This window comes from Manis javanica, chromosome 13 (assembly GCF_040802235.1).
Source record: "Manis javanica isolate MJ-LG chromosome 13, MJ_LKY, whole genome shotgun sequence".
Classification (NCBI taxonomy): domain Eukaryota; kingdom Metazoa; phylum Chordata; class Mammalia; order Pholidota; family Manidae; genus Manis; species Manis javanica.
The window spans coordinates 87142902-87157618 of NC_133168.1; the positions used below are offsets into that span (position 1 = coordinate 87142902).

Below are 14717 nucleotides of genomic sequence, written 5' to 3' on the forward strand. Positions count from 1 at the left end.
TCTCTTCTTCCAGGTCTCTGTCAGGTGTCACCTCCTCCAGGAACCCTTCCGAGACCCCATGCAGGAGGTCCTACCCTGGTGTCTCCCTTTGGCAGATCTTGTCCAGGTTGTAATTTTGCATTCATGGTGATATTTGGATTAGTATTCATCTCCCTTGTTGATAAGGAGCCCTGGGCAGGCAGGGAGTGGGGTATCTGGCACACAGCAAGTATTAATAAAGAATGGTGGACTCAGTCTTTGAGTTTAGTAACTATTTATTAAGTCCCATCTTTCATTCATGCAACAACTTTTACTAATCCCTGCAGCGCATCAGGCCGGGCCCTGGGTGCTGGGGACATGCTGTGAATGAAGAACCCTGGCACTCTTCCTGCAGGTCCCCTGCAGACTGGAGCTTCTTGCTGACATTCAGGTGCAACTCATTCTTGTCACCCAGGGCCTGTTTCCTAGAGACAGACAATGCACTTACGAGCCAGCTGTCAGACCTTACTTGGACCCATCCCCATGAGCTCCTGGCAGAGACAAGGATAGTGTCACAACACAGTGGTCATGCTGTTTCCCAATAAAACTTTATTGATGGACACTGAAATTTGAATTTCATTTAGTTCATAAAGTTTCACTGGTCAGGGAAAGTTCATCATAGGGGGACCAGATTTAGCAAATAAACATCTAGGCACCCAATTAATTATGAGTTTCAGGTAACAGCCAATACATTTTTTAGTATTATTATATCCCAAGTATTGCATCCAATATACTTACATTAAAAAAGGAAAACCAAACACCGTTCATTGTTTATCTGCTGGCCAAGGCTAACTAGGTATCCCGTATTTTGTCTGGCACCCGTGATCCATCTCATGCCCATTTTGCAGATAAGGAAGTAGAGGCACAGAAAGGGTAAGTGATGTGCTCAAGGTGGTACAGCCAGGGATGAGCAGAGGCTGAATACAAGCCAGACTACAGGACCTAATGCCTTCAGTGCTCATTTCCTGCCTCCCAGGAGCCCAGTCTGAGTATGGGGTCCTGAACGAGCAAAAGCCCCCCTTTGCCTGGGTTAGGAGCACTTTTCTCATTTTGAGGAGGGTGTCCCCAGGCCCAGGGCCCTCTGCTGGCATCCGCAGAGAAGACTGTCCCACCGGCCATCTGGACTCCAGCATCTGGAAATAGGGCAGCTGGTCCCCTGTAAACAGCCGGTGTCTAGAGGTGTTGTCAGAGGGCCCATATCTTGGTGTGATGGTGCTGTGACTTGATACCCTGCCACTGGTCCCTGTCACTCGATACTTGGTAAACAGTTTTCTGAGCAAGAGCAGCAGTGCCCCACCTGGTCAGTGCGGTGTGGGGAGCAGGGGGCTGGGTCCAACCAAAACCCAGCTCCTGACACCCCATTAGACATCATGCCTGCTCTGCCCTGATCCTTTGTCAACATCAAGCCCTGATACCTGTTACTTGTCAAGGATCAGACACTGTTAATTATCAACCCACCCTAGTATTTCTTAGCTGGAGACCTGGAAGCACTATAAACAGAGCTTGGATACTTTGTAAACAAAGAATTCTGACATTTTGTTTCCCATCAGGAGCCTCATCCGGGGGCTGGCAAAGCACAGCCCTGGCCACCACGTAGAAATGGCTTTTACACTATTCAATGTTTGGAAACATACCAAAGGAAGGTTTGTGACACATGAACACCAGATGAAATTCAAATTTCCATGTCCACAAATAAGGTTTTCTTGGGACACAGCCATGCCCCCTCACTTATGTATTGTTTATGGCTGAGTTGAGCAGTTGGGACAGAGATTGTATGGCCTCTAAAGCCTCAACTATTTATTATCTGACTTTTTCTGGGAAGTTTGTCAATTCCTGATCTAAGCTCTTAGGAGGTCCCTGTTCCCGGTACTGCACCTCGTATTCTGTCAGTAGTCAGTGGCTCCTGGTGTTCACCTGCTCCGCGGCGAATGAGCACAGTGATCCATGATGTTCCCATACGAGGCATGTGAGTCCCCTCACTCTGTCAGAGTCACTTGCAGCCTCATGTGCTAACCTGTTCCGTGTGGCAAACATTTGGTCTCTGACAGCAGTTACTGTGTCCTGGGACTGTATCAACAGTCAATACTGGGAAATGCAACCAGGACAAGACCCAAGAGTGACTGAGAATCAGGCAAAGATTGAAAAGAAAGGATCTTGCCACACGCGGGCAGGGCCTTGAATGCTGAGCCAGAGCTGGGCTTTCTCCTGCACGGTGCTGTGGAGTGGTGGCTGGTGTGTGAGCGGAGGAGGGGCATGCTGAGCCTGGCCGCATGAGCAGGACCTCTCCTGCCCTTGGATTCCCCATCTGTGCTGTGAGCTGGGGTGGCCAGAATGAGGAGCTTCCTAAGCTTAGAGTCTGGAAGGAGAGGGTGCTCAGGATCATGAGGGGAGAGTTTCCTGGGAGAGGCTAGTGCACAAAAAAACTGAGCAGGGCCTTCTGCACCCCCAGACACCATGCAGGGTCTGTGGGTGGAAGTCAGCAGGAAGCTGGAGGCCAGAGGCAAGGATAGGAGACTATCCCTTAAGGGGGCGCACCCTGGGTTCCTGCACTTGCAGGCTGCAGCCCTACCTTCACGGAGCTCCCATTACAGAAAGGAGGCGGAGGACGGCTGTGGACTCACTGGTGTGTCATAATTCTGAATTATCAGAAGCACAAGGGAGGGGCTGAGAGCGAGAAGTAGGCAGCTTCGGTTGGGGCAGGCCAAGGGGCATCTGTGGAGGGGACATTTGAACTTAGACCTGAAAGAGGAGCTTGTGAGGAGTGAGGGAAGGGCTATATGAGCAGAAAGAACAGCAAGAGCAAAGGCCCTGAGGTGGGATTGAGCCTCATGACGGGGGCTATGGGGGCCAGGCCACAAGGGGCTCTGTAGGTTTCAGGAGTGTGTGAGGGGCTGCGGCATTGAGACATGGGCAGGAAGCCCCCAGCACAGTACCTGGGCCTCGGAATGTCTCTGGTCCATTTCACAGATGAACCAGCCCAACACGAGCCAAGGCCACAGGGGCCACACACCTGGGCAGGGCAGTTACCAGAACACATGGGCCTCAGGGGCAAGTGGGAATATCTTGCCTGCCCTTTGAAATCACAGAGCTCGGCAGGTCCTGAGGGTGAATGGCAGCAAGAGGCACCTCCTGGGGGTCAGGCACGGCAAGGGCAGAGGACCAGCTCCAGAAACTCAGCGTGTGGGCGCCATGGCCCCGTGCTCCTGGCTGGCTGATGCTAGGCTCCTGAAAGGCCTCAGCCCTGGCCTGACGGGACGGTACAGACACGGCCAGGCACAAATGCTCTCAGCCCATGGGGTCAGGAGTGAGTTGGAAAAAGCGGGTATTAGGGATTGGAGAAGTTTGCCAGCAAGAGGCAGGCGTCCCAGGAATGTGACATACCGGAGGCCCCAGTTTGGCCCCACCCAGCTCCTGTGACTGAGTGACCCCACACTATACTGTCCCTGACCCTTGGTGTTTCCCCCACTTGATATGAGCAAGGACAAAGCTTGAGATCAGGCCGGCCCAGGTTTGAATCCAGGCTTTTCTGCTCCCTGGGTGACTCTGGGCAAATGAGGCCACACCACGATTGGCCCCAGTTTACAGGAGAATAACCTGAGGCTTATAGAGGGAGCCACTCACCCTAGGACGCAGAGGAAAGTACTAAAAGCTGGGGACTGGGGTCAGGACTGGGAGGAGGGCAAGAAGCAGGAAGGAGGAGGTGATTGCCCAAAGGCTGATGCCTGAGAGACGGAGAGGAGGGGAGGGAAGAGCAGCCTGGCCAGTGGGCATAACAGGTGCAAGGGCACTGAGGTAGGAATATATTTGGCAGCCTCCCAGAACAGCAGGGAGGCAGGTGGAAGGAAAGGTGGGCATGGTAGTCACAGGGTCCATGTAGGGCCTTGGGGACCAGGAAGAGCCATGGTGGGTTTGGAGCAGCAAAGAGAAAGAATCTGAGTGACCACTGGCAGCTGAATCGGGGCCAGCCGGGGGATTCGGAGGCCTTGGAGCTGTCACACGGGTTCCTATTAGCAGGCACACGTCAGCACGCACCAGTCCTTAATCAGCACTAGCCTGCACAGACTGGTATGCTCCCACACAAGCCAGCTCTTGGCAGCACACAGCAGTGCTCACTGCCGACACACTCCCATGCCCAACATTGAGACCCAGACTTGCAAATGCACCAAGCAGCCCACATCTGCTCCCATGTTGCCTGAGATGTGGAAACCCTCAGTCAAGTAGATGCAGAACACGTGCACATACCTCTGGGCACCTCCACAGACAAGGCTGACATGCAAACACAAGCATACACTGCGGCTCCACCTATGTCCATACGTACACACCCACCAGCATGCGTCAAGAGGAGGCTCAGGAAGCACTGCTGGGGACACCCATGAGAACTGGTTTCCTGTTTTCAGAGAGATCAGGAACTGTTGATGGAATATTCTGGATGGGCCCGGCCCCTCTCCCACTGCCTCAGCACCCTGCCATCTAGTTCCATAGACCTTGCCCTCCTTCTGTGCCCAGGACTGACCCTGTCCCCAGCAAGGTCAAGTTCCAGCCAAGGAAACTGAAGCTCAGAGAGGTGTTGGAACTAGCCCAGGGTCACACAGGAAGGAAGATGTGGTGTTGGGGGTCTAGATCCTGAGATCTAACTTGCCTCCCTCTGGAGTGCCAGGCGCAGGGCAGTGGTTCACCCACGCAAAGACACCAGGAGCAAATGAACAGACACATCTGTACCCGCTGCTGCTAGGCTCCAGCCCACAGGGCCGCTGGGATGGCTGAGGACATGTGTGGCTCTCTCTTGCCAGCTGAGGCTGCATAGGATGTTTCCTTTGCCTGGAATGCCCTTCTCTAGCTCCCTGGTGAACTCCTCTTCATCCTTCAAAGCTCCAACTCTGATATCCTCTCCTCCCAGAAGCCCTCTCAGAATCCTCCAGCCCCCAACGTTCCCTCTAGCTCCACAGATGGCCCCCATCATCACCTCCACTATCATCCCTTCTGGAAAGACCCCAAACTCCCAGGGTGATTGGTCCAGTCAGAGTCACCTGCCTATCCCTGAACTGTACTGGAGTTGGTGGACACAAGAGGCTCTAACTGGCCAGAGCTGGTCATATGTCCACTTCTGGACCCATGAGGTGGACCCGGCTTCTTTTGCCCACCAAAAGGCAGGCAGGGACTGTCAATGCGCCCAAGACCCTTTTATGAAGGACTTAGGACTTAGAGGTCCTCTGTCTGTACCATCCTTGCTGGGAGGCCCTGGGGAAGTCACCTGTTCTCAGTGCCTCAGTTTCCCCGCCTGTGAATAAGGCTCCGCAGGGCTGACATGTTGGAGCACAGTGGGCCCACTGAGGCGTGCCCCTCCCTATGGTCTGCTATGTGGGCCATTTACTCTGCACCCCCATACCCCTTACTGTTGTTCTCTATGAATCCTGCGTTGGGGCCGCTCAGCTTGGCAGGCGCTGATGGCTGCCAGCTGAGTCACTGCTCCCTCCTGGGCCTCTTGTCTGGCGTGATGCTTTCTGGGGACTTTCCTGGCCTTTCCTGAGCATCAAAAAAAGGATGGGGTATAAGTCCTCGGTGGGGGAAAAGAGGGCAGAGGCGTATGTAGACAAGGCTGTGCACACCCTGGCATGGGTTCAAACCCTATGTCCTGTCTCCACCTGTAACATGGAAGGCATGACCGTTTCCTTGAGGTGGGGGACTCCACACGTGAACACCCCACCAGCCCTCAGCTGGGCCGATGGGCACCGGGAACTGGTCATTACTATTGTTTTTGTTCCAATAGGGGTTAACATGCTTTATGCGCATATGCAGACACACATGCGCCTGGTCTGCGTTAGCTGAGGTCTCAACCATGTGTGCCAGAGTCTGCTGGCCTGTTTCTGTGTCTGCACGCATGCTCATGTATTTCTGCACATGTGTGTGTACATCATGGTTGTCCCTGTGTGTGGAGCCCAGTGGACCTGAAAAGTAGTGAGACCCAGCTCCTCGCAGAAAAGGTGTATCTGGAGGCAGGAACTCGCTGGGCAAAGGGGGAAGGGCTGGGAGATTGCTGCTGTGTCAGGGTGCAAGGAACAGCAGGGGGTGCAGGGAACAGTGAAGGCAGCAGAGTCAGGAGGCAGGGCTGGGGTAGGTCAGGCAGGCTGAGAGGATGAGGAGCTGTGGGTGTGAGCCTGGGCGGCTCAAGCAGAGCTGAGCTTTGGGAGGAAATGATGTCAATCCTAACATATTCCCTGAGCACCTATTGTGTGTGCCCAGGGCTAAGGCTACAGTGGGGCCCTGGGGTAACAGATACCATATCAACAAACAAGTAAATATATAATTCTGGGGAGATGGTGGAAAGATCAGGAAGGAAAATGCATCAGGGCAGAAGTAAGGGAATCAAGGGAGCATTCTGGCCTAAGGATAAGGAGTGCATCTTGAGGTAGGTATGATCTAAGCCTACAGAGAACTCCAGGTGGACAGCACAGCAGGTGCAAAGGCCCTGAGGTGAGGATGAGCTAACACAGAGGCCCCATTCAGGAAGACCTAAGCCCAAACCAGGGAGGGGAGGTGTGAGGGGGCAGTGCTGGTGGGAAGCAAGGCCACCAGGACAAGCTGTCCTATAACTGGAGCCCAGCAGGAATGGCCCCACTGCCCTGGCCTCCGCCTGCCCCCAGTGCTTCCTGCTCGGGACAGAATGTGCTGGGAGGAGAGGCCGGTGGCTTCTGTGTCTGGTGACTGGAGCAGAGTGGCCGGAGAATTCCTGAACAGCAGCCCAGCTGGGCCTCTTGCCAGTGAGGGCAGGAAAACAAGTGGCAGGAGCCCTGCCTGTCTGTCACCCCACATCCCGTCCCAGGCCCGGCCTGGCCAGGGCAGGAGACAGAGACTGAGAGAGACGGAGAAATGGTGAGCAAGAAACAGACATGCAGAGACAGTGAGCCAGAGACAGGGGGAGACAGAGACAATGAGAGACAGACAGAGAAACTGAATAAAAGAGACAGCAAGAACACAACGCGGAGAAGCAGAGATGGGGGAGACAAAGAGAATGAGAGAGGGTAGTAAGAGAGAGAGAGAGAAGGCTGGTGTTTGACTCTCTGTATGGGTGAGGTCTGATTCTGGGGGTTCCTGGGAACAAGTGTAAGGCAGCAACCCTCCCACCCTCATCAGCATCTTCATCCTCTCTAGTCACTTAGTCAACAACCACCCTCATGCCAGCTATGTGCTGGGGCAAGAAACACAGCCCTGACCCAGCACTGCTCTGGGAAGTTCTGATAAACAAGTGAATATCTCAGCAAGAATTTCAAAGTGATGAGGGCTATGAAGACAACAGGACGGGGGGTGGTGACTCTAGCCAGGAGGCTGACATGTCCTTGACTAGATGAGACTAGTGGGTAAAGAGGAGCCAGCCATAAGAGGCTTTTAGGAGTGGGAACCACATATGCAAAGGCCTCTGCAGACAGGAGGTGGCCTGTCCTCCCAGTCCCGCTGGGGGAACTTTCATGGAACTATCCTGGCATCCATTCTTGCAATGAATACCTTAGACTCTTCTCAGTTCAGGAATGTGGATCTGGGTTTTGCACACCCCAGGTGATGGGGGTAAGTTACCCTCAGCTTGGCCCCAAGGAACCCTGAACCTTCATTGCTCTGAGCTTGAAGTTAGGTCAGCTGCTCATGGAAGACGCTGCTGGACAGGAAGGGCTGGGTGAATTTCAGGACCAGGAACAGGTGGAAGTCAGGGCTCAAATATTCAGACTGGAGACAGGGGATGACTGACACTCTGGAGGGCAGGTGTCCCAGAGTCTCAGATGGGGAAATTGAGGCTTAGAAGCAAGTGACCTGCCCATGGTCACACAGAAAGCAAAGCCTGGAACCAGATCTCCCTACTGTCCAGCCCCAGGTTCCCCATCTTCCTCCCTGCCCTTCAGCCTTCTCAATGACCATCCCTGGCTGCCAGTTAATTGCTGCTGCCTTGGGCAGGCTGGTGAGCACAGCCAGGGCTTATCAGACCTGGGTTCTAATTGGGTCCTGCCTAAAAGGGGCAGGGGCCCTGGAGTTGGGTGGAGCCTGAGTTCTAGCCTTGCTGTGAGCCCTCATGTGGGATGTCACATGGGCTCTGGGGCATGGATTCCAGAGACCCAGGGGTGGTTTTATTTGATGAGCCGTCTATCTTTACTGTTGGACCCTGGGTGAGTGAGCTCACTCTGCTGGATTCACTCTCCCTACCTCCAGCTCCACAGTAATAGCCTCTGTGCCACTAGTGGTGCCTTAACACCCAGTATTTAAACAAATCCCCGTACAGGCAGGTCCGGAGCAGCCCTACTGACGGTCTCCAAAACATGGAAGAGACCTAAATGTCCATCAGTAGAAGAACAGACAAACAGAATGTGGTCCATCCATACAGTGGAATATTGCTCAGCCACGAAGAGGAAAGAAACCCAGGCACACACTACAATGTGGATGAACCTTGAAACCATCATGCAGGGAAGCCAGACACCAAAGGCTGCATGTTGCAAAGTTCCCTTTACATGAAACGTCCAGAACAGGCACATCCATAGAGACACAAAGCAGATCAGTGGTTGCCAGGGGCTGGGGGCTAGGAGATTGGGAGTGGGTGCTCATGGGGGTGGGGTCTCCTTTGGGAGTAATGGAAATGTTCTAGAACTAGATAGAGATGATGATATGTGACATGATTGTGCTAAATGAATGGTATACTTTTAAATGGTTAATTTTATGGTATATGAATTGCACCTTAATAATGGCAAAAAAAGCCCAGACTTGGGCAGGATCCTCCTGCACCAGGGACCCCCTCCCCCTGTCCGGCCAGCTGCCTCCTCTGCATTTACTGAGGATAGATGGGACCTCTACCTGTCCTCCATCATTCACATCCCCAGCTCCTGTGACTGCGTGAGGGGAGGGCAGTGGGGGTCCAGCTCCGGCCCAAGCTCCGCCTGTGTGTCCCTGGGTCTGTTTCCCCTTCTGGACAATGGGCTGCTCAACCCTCCCCAGCCTGGAATTCAGTCCTGAGATGCTAAGCCAGGTTGGCAGTCAAGGCTACCCAGCTTCCCTGGCAGCTAGGGAAAAGAAATGAACAAACACAATCTATTTGTTCTACACTTTTATTTTTAAAAAAAATTGTACATTACAATGTGTTCTCAGAAAGATAACAATTCAAGGCTTATCAGAAATGCTGAGACCCATGCGGGGGTCCTGGCCTAGCCATGGCCGGGCCTGTGCAGTTGGGAGGCTTGTCCAGCTGCCCCTCATGCTTTATCCCTCCGGGACTCAGGGGTCTCCAAAAGCTCACCAGCCCTGTGTCACCTCTAGCTGACCTCTGTCCCCGGGGTCTGGCTGAATGTTCTGTTGTTACTGTCTTGAAATTCTTAAAATCTTTGAACAAGGAGCCCTACGTTTTCTTTTTCCAAGTTATATAGCCAGTCTTATCATGCATTGAAACTAGATTTTCAGCACCACATAATACCCAGGAAGTCTCAGGTCCTGTAGTACTTGGAGGAGCCCAGGCAGTTCTAGCCTGGGCCCGGAATCTCTGGCTTCCCAAGCCTTCAAAGGCTGGAGCTATTGCTCCTGACGCCCATAGGCCCCACATAGTTCCAATGACCTGCTTCCATGAGTGCCTCAATCCTGGGCCATGTCACCTGCCAGACCTTGTAGTTTGGCGCACTTGTCCTCTGAGCCCCAGTTCTAAGATGAAGGGGGGCAGTCTTCAAACATCACTCAGCTCTGACCTTCTCTGCCTTCTTGCTCCTCGCTTGCCTGCTAAGCTCTTATTCATATGCCAAAGCCTCAGCTAAAATGCCCTTCCCCCAGAAAGTCTTCTGTGTTCCCCCTTTTGGACTCTCCCAGCCCCCGACCCCTTCTTCTGGTCCCATGAGAACTGAAGTAGTTCTGTGTGGCTCTGTTGCCCCCAGACTGGAGGTTCCTGGGGAACATCAGCTCTGCCCACCAGGCATAGACAGGTTGAACAGTCTCTTGGGTCCTGCTCTGGCCATCTGATGCCTAATGAGGACCAGTCTGGCTCTTCCTGTGCAGCGGATGTTGGGACAGCTCTGTCCTGTTCCAATATTCCCGAACTTCAGTGCAGGGAGCCTGGGCTGCTCTTGATCCAGCCACTCCTTGTGTCCATGGTGGCTGGAAGCACATATGTAGCCTCATCCCTTGAGGTATCAGCTTGCCCCTCAGCAGGTCACGCAGTGTGGTCTCATGGCCTCTGAGGGTGGGTTTGGGTCCTCCTGAGGACAGCAGTCCCATTAAGTTTTAGGGGGGACTGGGTTCAGAAACACCCCTCGCCATCCCACTCATCTCCCACTCCCACACGCAGCCCCAGCCAGAGCAGACTGAGGCGCAAGGTGGCTTCAGGCCCGGACTGGATGTGTAGGAATCCCATTTTCATTTAAACCTCCTATGTGCCTCCACCCCCACCTCAGCTCCCAGGGCCTGGAGAGGCGTGGGGGCTTCTCAGATCCCCAGGCTTACCTCGGAGTACAAGGGTGGTGGGCAGGAGTGGAACTCCTGGATGTAGGCGAAGAAAGGGCCTTCGAATATCAAGTCAGGATCCTGTGGTAGCGGGAAAGGGCTCTGCCCCATGACTGCCACCTCGTCATCTGCTACCACCTCTGAGTACTTGGGAGAGGCTGGAGGTAAGAGATAGGGCGGGTGAGGCTGGCTGAGAAGGGGAACCCCCAGTTCTAAGCCAATGGCTTGGAGACAGTTTGTGCTAGTTCTGGGGCTGCCAGGCTGTGTGCCCTCAGGCTGGGATTCTGGGGGGACCTGGGCTGCCAACATGATCATTACTGTGCACTTTTACAGATGAGGGTATTGGGCTGGGGGAGGGAGAGTCGGCCTGGCACCTGCCTCCGTGTCTACCTACCCCCTGGCAGCAGGATGGAGAGCTCACCCTCAGGCCGCTCTGACAGAGCCCCCAGCCTCCAGTCCAGCAGGAAGCTTGCACGGCTGCCCACGCTGGAGGAGCACCTGCTCAAAGGGTGCAGGGGAATGGTGCCGATGACCAGCGGCAGCTCTAAGAGCAGCTTAGAGGTGCCCGGAATGTCCACGCAGACCTGGAAAAATGAGCCACAGTGGAGGATGCCTAGGCCCTTCTACAGAAGGGGACCCTTCCTGTTCTCCAGGGGTGGCAGGGGGCTGAGGCCCCAGCTCCAGCCTCCCAGGGACCCCAGTCTGGGGGACACAGCAGATGCAGCCACCCCTGCCTCCTAGGACCAGGCAAACACACTACCTTGAGGGAGTAGCCCACATGCAGCACGCGGCAGCGCAGGATGGAAGGACCCAAGGGGGTATCTGAAGCGCCCGGCCCTGCCACAGTGCCTGCTGTCCAGGGCCCACAGGCTCGCCTGCAAGGCTGGCCACCACTGCTCACTTCTGCTTGCGGGCACCTCGAGCCACAAAGGTCTGTGTCTGAATGACCGCTGCCCGAGGCAGCTCTGGGTGTGTGGAGCCATTGTCAATCTCATCAAAGACGGGGATCACCTCACCTGCAGTGGGCAGCAGTGTGGCCTCAGTGTCTCCACCTGCAGCCCCGAAACTGGCTCTTTTCCCCGACCGGCCCCACCCACCTGGTACCTGCCCTTGCGGTTGATTTTGGCCGAGAGGGAGACCAGGCCACGGTTACTGTACCATGATCGGGCAACCTTCTCCAGCGCTCCTGCCTGAGGGGCCTGGTGGGGAGGAGGAAAGGGACATGAGTGGGTCACTTTGTGCCAACCACAGACCCTGTGGAGCTTCCAAACCACCCCAGCTAAGGGAGGATTTGGGGCATGGCCTAGTTTCCTGGTTGCTTTTTAACAATCCAGGAACTGTCTGGAAAATGGGTCCAGGGATATGACCCATCTTTTAAAGCTGAAAATAAAATGAACAAGCCAAACTTTGTGTGCAGCTCAGGCTCAGTAAGCCATTATTACCACAAGCCCTGGCTGTGCCCTGTTTCATAGATGAGGTATCTTAGGCTCAGAGACAGTTAAACACTTTCCCAGAGCCACACAGCAGCTGGAATTTGCACCTGGCTCTACTAGACTCTACATGTACTCCTTTCCTGCCTCCCTCCCTGCCAGGGCCCTGTTGTAACCACCACTTTGTGAACAGAGTGAGGGGTTAAAGAGCCAGTCTGGGTCACCCCGCAGCCAGGCCCCTGTCTGCAATGCCCCTTTCCCCCCAGGAGTAGCCCCTCACCAGCAGAGCAGGTGTGTTGATGTCCACCGGCTCAATGACAGTAAACACCTTCCTTGCCTGGCAGGCAGGGACCCAGGGGCGGTGCAGGGTGGCCTTGATGCAGTATCGGACACTGACGTGTTTGCCCTCAAAAGAGGTGACTAGGGTCCTGGGGGTGGAGGGAAAGGAGCTTCAGGGATCAGATAGACATGCAGGTGGGAAGTGGTGGGGGGGTAATCCCAAAGACTAAGGGGAGTGAAAGACCCACAGTGACACTCTGAGGGCGCTCCCCAGGGGGGCAGTCTTGAGGCTGAGGTCCCCACATACAAAGCAGTGGAGCCTCAAACCTGGAAGAAGCTGCAAACTTGGAGACTCCCCCACAATCCTGCACCCCAGATGACTTACGGGGGCAGCTGGAAGCTGAATGGGAACTCATGGCGCCCAGGAGGCAGCGTCGTAGTCTCTCCTCTGTCTGCAGATAGGACAAGAGGGGGCGCCTCAGAAGGTGCGCGGGGCTCTGGGAGAGCGCAGCACGTGCGCCACGCGGGGGTCCCCGGCCTGTACCTGGCGCTAGTAGCGTGGCACGGTGGCTCACGACATCCACGCACTCGCTGTAGCTTTCCGTGTACGCTGTGCTGGGGCCCGCGCTGCGTAATTCGGTCCAGTGCACGAGGGCGCGGCCCCGCGCACGCAGCTTCAGGGCGCTCACGCGCGCCGAGCCAGTCAGCTTTAGCAGGACCCGGCCGGCCACCGCCTGGCCGCCGCTGAACACCGGCTCGGCGCCCGCGCTCGCGCCATCCAGCTTCACCAAGAACGCCTTCACTTTATCGAACAGCATTGCGCCGGGGACGCGAACCTGCAACCAACGCGGACCCTGGCCTCGAACTCGCGACCCCGGGGCTCGAGGCGTGGAGGCTGTAGTCCCCGGACACTAGCTTGCCCCCCGCACGCGCAGATGACCTCGCTCACCGGTCCGGAGCTTGCTGGCCGGTGCCTGCGCCGGCTTTATACGGAAAGGGGCGGGGGGAAGGGGCGGGAGAGATGTAGACTCCACCCCCGAAAAGGAATACACCAGTGGCAAGGTGAGGGGGCGTAGCTCTGCCCAGGCGTGGAGCAAAATAACAAACGCCCTCCCAGCCCCTGGCTGCGGAGCCCGGGACTGAGGTCACCCAGCAAGAGCATTCTGTTCCCCGGTTTAATCATCAGCGAGCCGCGACTTACAGACTTGACTCGGAGATATGTCCAGCCCAAGATGGAGGGGTGTGGCACGACTTGGTCCCAATTTCCACCCTGACATCTTTAGGACTATCCCAGGGCCTCAGTTCCCCCTCTGTGCAACGTGGGGAGGGGGAGGGGAGAGGAGGGAGGAAGTGGATAGGGCCTCTCTCCATTCAGGCCTCTCTTGACCCCTCTTCTAATTCGAACGCTGCCCAGCACTATGACAACTCCTGGCGCCTGAGTTTCCACGTTCCTGGAGCCGGAAGAAAAACAGTCCCAACCTCAGAGTGTTGTGCAGGAATCACAGTGGATCTCCTACTCGACCCCTTCCAGAGCCTCGCTCCAGGGTCATCAAACCCACTCCTGACTTTTTTCACTTCCTGTCCCAACTTTTCAGCCACCCGCCAACTCCTCCAGGCCCAGCCCCTGTGCCTTCTCCACACACACCGTCCGGGCTGGCAGAGCCGAGTGGAGAGGACACTCCAGGAACCTCCGCGTCCAGGGCTGCGGTGCGCCCTTGGGATGGTATGACCCCAATCTGGACCCGAGTTTCCCCAAAAGAAGCGCACGTAGGATTTCAAGGCGGGAGTTGTCTCCTTGTGGTCGGCAGGGGCCGGCGCCCTCTGGTGGCAGCAGAATACGCTGCTGCTCCACCCCACCCCCTACGGTGCCGGTCTCTTGAGTCTCGCTCAGAAGACGGTGAGACCACCCCCTGAGGCCTCGGAACCCCCAGTGGGGTTGGGCATAACCGGATATGGTCACCCGCAGCCGGTGACAGGGGTTAGAGCAGGACCGAAGGGAGGGGCAGAGGCTCAGAGATCAGCTTGGGAGGCTGCCTGGAGTAGTAGTCTCTGGGGCAGAAATGAAGAGTTGGGATGGGACTTTCTTCCAGGGCCAAGTGGAGCCTGGAGGGAGGACAGGAGACAGTAAATCCGGGAGGAAGTGGGGATGAGGTGACTCTGGAGGGACCAGGAGGCTCGTACTTAGCTAGGGCCTCCCTCAGTCCATTTCAAAGATGGTTCCCCAGAGGCCCAGAGAGGATCAGGCAGGGCCTCAGCAGAGGTCACACCCCAGTTCCTCAAGCTTCGCCCTCCACTGTTTTAAGGAAGTCGCTGGTGAGTGGAACCAGCCCCAATTTCCCTTGAGCCACAGGGGTAGGGCAGTGCCTCCTGGGCCCCTTCCGCTTCTGCCTGGGTTTCCACAGCTGGCTTGGGAAGAGTCCCCCTGCACCTGGGCGCTGTTAGGACGAGGCTGAAAGACTGTAGGCAAACCATCTACGGTGTGCAGCGTTGGGAGAAAGGGGTCTGCGGGCAGGGAGCCAGGTCTGAGCTGCCTCC

At 55.7% G+C, this 14717-nt stretch overlaps 1 protein-coding gene and 2 long non-coding RNA genes across 4 annotated transcripts; 1 reads left to right on the forward strand and 2 right to left on the reverse strand.

Annotated features, from left to right (window-relative positions):
* Nucleotides 1-236: 236 nt before the first annotated feature.
* On the reverse strand, nucleotides 237-4341 carry LOC140845586 (uncharacterized). The gene is made up of 2 exons (XR_012124433.1): nucleotides 1894-4341; nucleotides 237-443 (listed from the first exon to the last, which is right to left on the reverse strand). It is a non-coding gene; the product is annotated as an uncharacterized lncRNA (long non-coding RNA).
* LOC140845587 (uncharacterized) lies at nucleotides 4334-9382 on the forward strand. The gene is made up of 2 exons (XR_012124434.1): nucleotides 4334-6888; nucleotides 8282-9382. It is a non-coding gene; the product is annotated as an uncharacterized lncRNA (long non-coding RNA).
* On the reverse strand, nucleotides 9085-13377 carry ARRDC2 (arrestin domain containing 2). 2 transcript variants are annotated; one of them, XM_037005309.2, is made up of 7 exons: nucleotides 12727-13377; nucleotides 12568-12634; nucleotides 12184-12331; nucleotides 11490-11672; nucleotides 10868-11057; nucleotides 10474-10631; nucleotides 9085-10229 (listed from the first exon to the last, which is right to left on the reverse strand). In XM_037005309.2, exons 1-7 carry the CDS (start codon nucleotides 12998-13000, stop codon nucleotides 10176-10178), a joined length of 1074 nt encoding a protein of 357 aa, XP_036861204.1. In that variant the 5' UTR covers nucleotides 13001-13377; the 3' UTR covers nucleotides 9085-10175. The 2 variants fall into 2 exon arrangements, with proteins under 2 accessions (XP_036861204.1, XP_017501887.2); XM_017646398.3 differs by having other exon boundaries at nucleotides 11571-11672; nucleotides 12727-13376.
* Between the last annotated feature and the right edge of the window lie 1340 nt (nucleotides 13378-14717).

What these genes read in the sequence shown, in the direction of transcription:
- ARRDC2 (XM_037005309.2), bottom strand. Translation starts at nt 13,000, where the DNA reads ATGCTGTTCGATAAAGTGAAGGCGTTCTTGGTGAAGCTGGATGGCGCG. An exon ending in TTCAGCTTCCAGCTGCCCCC is followed by an intron (nt 12,332 to 12,567) that starts GTAAGTCATCTG and finishes CTCCACCCCCAG; the next exon opens with GACCCTAGTCACCTCTTTTG. An exon ending in TCAACACACCTGCTCTGCTG is followed by an intron (nt 11,673 to 12,183) that starts GTGAGGGGCTAC and finishes CCTCCCCACCAG; the next exon opens with GCCCCTCAGGCAGGAGCGCT.